This window comes from Macrotis lagotis, chromosome X (genome assembly GCF_037893015.1).
Source record: "Macrotis lagotis isolate mMagLag1 chromosome X, bilby.v1.9.chrom.fasta, whole genome shotgun sequence".
Classification (NCBI taxonomy): Eukaryota; Metazoa; Chordata; class Mammalia; order Peramelemorphia; family Peramelidae; genus Macrotis; species Macrotis lagotis.
This window is the reverse complement of record NC_133666.1, coordinates 433,845,089-433,852,597: the sequence shown is the minus strand read 5'-3', so window position 1 is coordinate 433,852,597 and position 7,509 is coordinate 433,845,089. Positions and strand designations below refer to the sequence as shown.

Below are 7,509 nucleotides of genomic sequence, written 5' to 3'. Positions count from 1 at the left end.
AACACTACTGCCATCCATGCAAACACACATACACATTGTCAGCAGTGCCAACATGTAATAAGGACAGAAAATTTCCTAGGGAACAGGCACAACATTCATGTTGCAATTGATCATGGATGCCAATGAGAAAGAATTTCACACTCTGTAGTATAAGACGTCGAATATTTTAAAAAAACTGGAGATGAACAGCCCCTAGGGAAAACCATTTAGTACAGTTGATAATTTTGTAGAGAGGAGTAAACTGTAGTCTACTGATGAGCTTTATTGGAAGTTAGTCATCACCTAGGGTTCTTTGGACTCACAGGTCCCAAGGGGTTTATGAATAGATTTCAGAGCTTCCTGAAACTTGATTTAGTAATAAAAATGAAGGTTTATTTTCACTAACCTCTAACTGGAATTGAACATGTCCTTCAAATATTTGAAACCATTATACTGAGGTGTTCATAATGTTCAACATGTTGTAAGTGGGATCTTTGACACCAAAAACAGTATGACTCCTAAACCAATTCAATACCCTTTTGTTTCATTTGAGAAAACTGGACCTAGGGAGATGCAGTCAATCTTTGCAGATCACACAGTAGGATAGCAGGAATTTGAACCAATACATTCTTTGTTATTTCCAGAACAATGTGACTGCCTTCCAAGGTTACACACACTTTGACACTGGATCTCTCAATTCTCAATCCGCTGGCTGTTCTCCTACAAAATGGCATAGAGGATATATCACTTGACTGACAGTGTAATTTCGTCTACAGAATAGCAGAGCAATTATTAGATGGGATTTACTGTAATTATGAGAAATCCATGAATATTATTTAATGATTATCTGAATACGATTTGAATATGATTTGCATATGCCTTCAATACCTATGCTGTATTATCTATGACAACATTTAAAATGAAAATTTCTTAACAATTATTGTGAAAACTGTTGTTTCTTAATTTTTGGCTCCTGTCTTTGCTCTCACTCACTCTCATTGATCATGAATTTCCTTCACTAAAATAAATTGTCAGGGTTAGCTAGGTGGCACAGTGGATAGAGCACCGGCCCTGGAGTCAGGAGTACCTCAGTTCAAATCTGGCTTCAAACACGTAATAATTACCTAGCTGTGTGGTTAGCCAAGCCAATTAACCCCACTGCCGTGCAAAAAAAAACCCAAAACTTAAAAAATTAAAAAAAATAAACTGTCAGTGAGTCTGAGCAGCTCATCTGGGATTTTTGTCCACTGACCTTTTGAAAGGAGAATTCAAAAATAGCATTAAGACATTTCCTTCATTGCCCAACCCAGTTTAGATTTTGCATGACAACATATTTGCATGATCTGCCCAGAGTGGAGAAAAGAGAACAGGTGGAGAAGCTGTGTCCTATGTCTTTAGCTGGCTGATTGCCATTCTTCTTGTAATCACCCTGGGCTCAGGTTACTCCTAACCAGGCCTCCACAATAAAATGAGAGCTGGAAGGCCTAGCCTACAGTTACCTTAGTCAGCACTCTTGTCTATGTGCTTTCCAAAGGACAAAGAAAGTTAAATTAGATTTTCTTTCTTTCTTTTTTTGAAATTTGAACATTTTGGAGAAACTGCTGAGCAACTTGGGAGTTGGAGAAAATTACATGAATAGGTGAGAGACTATAATGAGGTCTGGTTGATGCTTTACCTATTGCGTTTCCTTAAGGATGAGTTAACAATTTGTTTAGGATGAGACATTTTCCTTTCCACTTGCAAAGAAATACAACTTATCTGATTGTATTTTGATAACTTAATTTCCCTTAAAATGGTTTGAATTTTTTTTACATTTTTTATTCAAACATATCTTTTGGCTATTTATTAAGCTGCTTAAAAGCCTTAATAGTTTGTAATTTAAAAAGGATACAAAGTAATAATTTATTTTCTGACTTTTCTCTTTTTTTGCTCAGGGTTATAGGTTACTATTTATAGCTGTTTGTGCTGTGTTTCTTGTACAGCTATGGCTTCTGTATCCATAGCTGGCTGCCTGCTGACCCAAAATCAGTATTATGGAAGTAAGTCAATGTGTCCCAGTCTTATGGTTTTCATTTCTTTGTAGTCTCTGTTGGGTGAGGAATAAAAGGTACCTAACATAAAATGCCACTATTTAAGATAGAACAGAAGTGTATATCTATGACAATGAAGAAAATTATGCAAATCATGAATTAGACTTCTTGTTTTTTTTAAAACAATGATTTTATATTTGTTATTTTCAGTTGTTCTGTCTCAGTCAAGACATTCTTATTCATAATTTAATATGTCATTTACCTGTGATTTGATTGATATTATTTCTGTTGAGGGAAATTACAACTATACTTTGAATTAGCTGAAGTTCTTTGAAACCATATTCTAGCCAAAATATTTATCACTCTGTGGTCAGTCTAGTATTGAGGTTCTTTAATCTTATCTATGCTCATCAGCAGTCTTTCACCATATGTATACTCAAAATCTTTCTAGTTTAGATAGAAACTTCTAGTGCTTATATCACATTGGCATAAATTGGAGAACTGAAGATCAGTTCCCTACAATAATAAAATATTAAGGGAAATTAACAATGGCAGTGAATAGTAGAAAACAAATGTTCTTGAATTCCTCATTATGTTTGCTTTTTATACATCTTTGGGATTTCATATGATAAACAATTAGAAAATAAGTTCACAAACTGGCATTTGGAATCAATATATAGAAAATTCCTGATAAATAGTCAAAGAATTATACTTCATAGTGGAAGTTTCAATACAAGATTGTTAATTTTCTAATTGTTCTACCTATACACTGACTCTAAATTCTCTCTCTCTCTCTCTCTCGCTTTCTCGCTCCCTCTCTCACTCTGTTTCTCTTTCTGACTTTCTGTCTAAATCTGTCTCTCTCTACATAAACCCACAGCCACAGCCACACCCACACATACACACACAAATACACACATACACACAAATATACCTACTTACTATAATACATATTCTTAAATTTTCTATATCAATATATTTTTAGAGTGTTAATTTAAACACACACACACACACACACACAGAAACACACACTACTTTAAGCAGTCTTTAATAGACTCCATAAAGTAGAAAATTTGATATTTTATTTTTCCAGTAGAATATAGAAAACTACAATAAATCTGTGATGGTAATTCTTAATATGCCTGGCTCTTTGTATGCACTTAATATTTTCTTATTGAATGATTAATTCTTTTGTAGTTGTTAATTTAAATATTTGTAATATTTATACAAATAAAATAAGTATATTTTAACAAATGTGTAATATATTTGTAATACATAAAGAGAATGTATACATATTTTATAATATGTGCATATACATATAAGGTATAGTACAGTAAAAAGAGACTTTAGATTCAAAAGATCTGAGTTCAAACCCTACTACCCATCTTTTAACCTCACTATGCCTCAATATTTTCACTCTAAAATGAACGAAGTTTGATTAGATATCCTCTAAGGTACTTTCTAGCTCTAAATTTATGACTCAATATTATGAATGACTTAGTAACTCTAGACATGTACCTTGTATATAGGTATGAGTGAATTCAGAGTATTTTCAAAGTCAAAATTCCTGTTACATTGAGTTTATCTACTCTATTATGCCAAGTTCTAATCCTCTTTCCCACTGTAATCTCTCTGAGGGTTAGTTTTTGCAAGCACAGTAAGACTGAAAGGCTAAATAAAGAAACCAAACAATGACTTCAATAAGTACCAAGAAGTACATTATTTCATGGACACATTTAGTGATTGGCTCCATGTATCTTAGTTTCTGAGTCTGTGTCAAAAAAAAAGAGGGTTCTCAGGGCCACTGAAAACTTAAATAGCATGCCATCAACAACTTCTTTTTGAGATGAAGATTTCACTGTTTTTATAAAACAGAAAAGTTTCTGGAAAAAACATTTCTAGATATTTAAAAGTTTCTTGAAAGTGGCACAATAGAGTGCAAGACCTGGTGTCAGGACAGCCCAAGTTCAAATCTGTCTTCAGATACTTATAAGTTGTGTGACTTTGGATAAATCCATTAACCTTGGGTAAGACCATCAATCCTTACTTCAGTTTCCTCAATTCCAAAATAGTGCTATTTTGAGGATCAAATGATATATGTGTAACATGCTTGGCATAGTGTCTGGTACAAAGTAAGTGTTGCAAAAAAGCCTTTATTATTATTATTATTATTAATTATTCAGTACTGTATGGTTATTAAGATTCTGACTACAGTATAGTAATCAAAATTATTTGATAATTGTATATATATGCATACATATATGGCATCTATATAGCATCTGAATGTTTTATGTACTATTATTATAATAATTATATGTATAGTTATTATTATTATTAATATTATTATCCCCACAGAATCCAGTATTTCTTCAGTAAATTCTTTCTCTGGCTCTGACCCTGTAAACCTCACAGAAATAGAGAAAACCAATCAAGGTAATTAATATAATTCATAATACTTAAAGCTATAATTTTTACCATTCCATTTTGTCAGTACTAAATTTTAGTTTTAAGCATCATTATACTTACTTTCCTAGGGTTACCTGAAGCAGCTGAATCAACTTGGTGGCTCAAATCATTTTTCCATTCAGATCCTATTCCTCCAGATATAGAAAAGAAAAATCTGTTAGCTAATAGGTAAGTATAAGACTTTCTTCGATCGGTGCAACAAAGTTGTTTCTCAATTAAATGAAACTGCTATTCCATAATTTCATTAGCCAACAATAAGGAGTTTTCTATATAAAATATAATGAAAACTTTATTTTTATTTGTCCAGATAGTCATTGTGATTATCTAAAGTTATCACATTTTACCTTTAGATAATCACCTTATTTTTCTCTTACCTTAAATTCAGTCACAAGAAAAGGTCTTGGGCAGGACTGTTTTGTTTTGTTTTGTTTTGTTTTTTGTTGAGGGGTAGACCTGTTGACAGGATCATCCAAATGGACATTTTAGAATTTTTTTGCTAATTTTAGTACAATCTAACTACTAATCCAAAGTATAGGATAAGATAGGGATAAAAACCTTTATTTGCAATGAAGTTAAGGAAGTTAATCAATATCACACAGATACTAAGTAATAGCTCTGGTATTCAAACTCAGGTCTTGTGTCTCCAACTTCAGTAGTCTACACTATACTACCATTGTGGGTGCCAATTTTTAGATTTGTACTTTATATAAGATTTATTGTTTTCTATATGCTTAATAAACTGGTATACCTCTTAGTAGAAGGGGGGAAAAGAAACAATTGTGTTCATTATTTTTTTTTACTGAATTCTGCATGTTTAATATAATAGAGCCCAAATTATCCTATTAGATCAATAGTTATTGGGATTCCTAATTTTTTTAAATTTTTTTAACTCATTGACTCTGTTTACAATATAGTGAAGTCTGTGGATTACTTCTTAGAATATTTTCCCAATTCATAATTGAAGGGAATATTATATTTTAGATAGCTGTTAGTTTAAACAAAGGCTTTTTTTAATCTCATCCAAATTTATTAATCTTTTTGGGTTGTGTACATCATGTTAAAAAATTCTGGGGATAAGTGCATAGAATGTTGAAATTAATCATGTCTCTTGAAGAGCTAACTATACCTAATGAAATGAAGGAAAAATATGGGGATTAGTTTACCTGATAGTATAGTCAGTATCACAGAGCATCATTAGGTCAAAATTCCAAAATCTTTTTTTCTCCCATAAAATAGGTATATTTCTTAACTCAGATAGATGATTTCTCAACCTACCATTCTACTTTTTCTCTCTATTCAGACATCTTAAGGGTCAGTTAAATCTGGGCAACTTTCAACTGTCGATCTTTGCTCTGAAATCCACTAAACAGTTTTATCATATATTCAACTCTTTTTATTTTTTAACAGCATTAATAGTTGATTCCAACAATCAAGCTGCCTCTGCCTGCTTTACTTGTAATACATTCGTACCCTTAAACATTAATGATATTCCAGATGGCCATATTCCATGGCAGTGAGGCAGTAACCTATTTGAAACCTCAGTTGGGAGAGGAGATCACAACATTAGAAGACGCAATGTTAACTAAAGTCATATTATTCTGCACTGAGGCTATCTGTGCATATTTCACCAGCAACATGAAGAGCAGTAACCCTACTTGAGAAGTGTACTTTTTGACACCTGTGCCTTTTCAAATATATATGTTTTATATGTATGTATATATCCTTATATTTACTAATTCATTTAAGTTTTGTCTTTTGATTATTTACATAGTTATCTGATAGGTTGCTTTATATATTTTTTTTGCTATTATTATATTGTTTGTAAGGGAAAAGACTCCTCTCAATTTATCTCAATTTAAGATTGAAGTGTTAATGCTAACCTGAACTTGAATACCCCCTCCCTTCTCCCAGACATTAAGTGACTTTCTTGAATAATGCTCATTACATTCATCTGGATGACCTTTCAGAGGTTGGAGAGAAGGTCAGATATTATGGGAATTTTACTCATGAAGAAGAGATATTCATATGTATACAAGCTTATATTTCAAAAACAATCTTCAAAAATAATATAAAATTGTCACCTTGTATATTACCAGATTTGTCTAATTGAGGTAAATTGAGGCAGTCATTTCATTTTAGTCGCTGGATAGTGATATCCAAAGCGGCAATCTATTGTGACCAAATTCATAGGCTAAATCATTCATTTCTGCTTCCACAGAGAGAATGCCATTTGCCTATCACTAAGTGAGGGAGAAAATTGAGTCTATCATCCCATATGCAATGGCTGTTCCCCATGCTTTGAATGCTCTCTTTCCTAGTCTCTGCCTCTTGGAATCTTTGGTTTAAGGCTTAACTAAAGTTCCACCTTTTGCATGAGATCTTTCCCAATCCCCTTGCTGCTGCTTAGTGCTTTCCCCTACAAGGTTAGCTTGTATCTGCGTTTTATGTGTGTGTGTGTGTGTGTGTGTGTGTGTGTGTGTGTGTGTGTGTGTGTGTGTGTGTGTGTGTGTGTGTGTGTGTGTGTTTTAAAATTATATATCATATGTATTTATGTGCATGTTGTTATTGTTATCCCCTTTCAAATATAGACTACATTAAAGGCAGAGACATTAGCTTTTATCTGTATTGCTAGAAGCTAGTTCAGTGCCTGGCATAGAGTAGGTATTTAATAAATGCTTGCTGATTGATTGATTAATTTATGTTTTGGCTGAGTTTCTTTTTTGTTTGTTTTTGCCTGATATCTATATACATGAAATAAATGTGTACTTTTGTGCTGAATCTTTGGATAATTGAGAGGGATGTCTACCTTGCATGTGTGGGTGCACTCTTAAAGACAGAGGGTCTATTTAGCCAGCCCAATCTCAATTTGTCTAAAGTACAAATTACTGGTAATCGTGCCTTATGTTATAGTACGATAGAAAGGTTTTTTTTATTTGTGTTTAGCATTGAAATTAATTCTTGTATGTAGTAATTTTAGGAAAAATATACAAATAAACTAAGTAAGTTTTTACTTCATTTTTCTTTTGCTATTTGT

At 32.6% G+C, this 7,509-nt stretch overlaps 1 protein-coding gene across 1 annotated transcript; it reads left to right on the top strand.

Annotated features, from left to right (window-relative positions):
- Positions 1-1,462: 1,462 nt before the first annotated feature.
- On the top strand, positions 1,463-7,219 carry PPDPFL (pancreatic progenitor cell differentiation and proliferation factor like). The gene is made up of 5 exons (XM_074204001.1): positions 1,463-1,618; positions 1,914-2,018; positions 4,365-4,442; positions 4,544-4,643; positions 5,883-7,219. The coding sequence occupies exons 2-5, from the start codon at positions 1,964-1,966 to the stop codon at positions 5,893-5,895; spliced, it is 246 nt and encodes an 81-aa protein (XP_074060102.1). The 5' UTR covers positions 1,463-1,618; positions 1,914-1,963; the 3' UTR covers positions 5,896-7,219.
- The last annotated feature ends 290 nt before the right edge of the window (positions 7,220-7,509 follow it).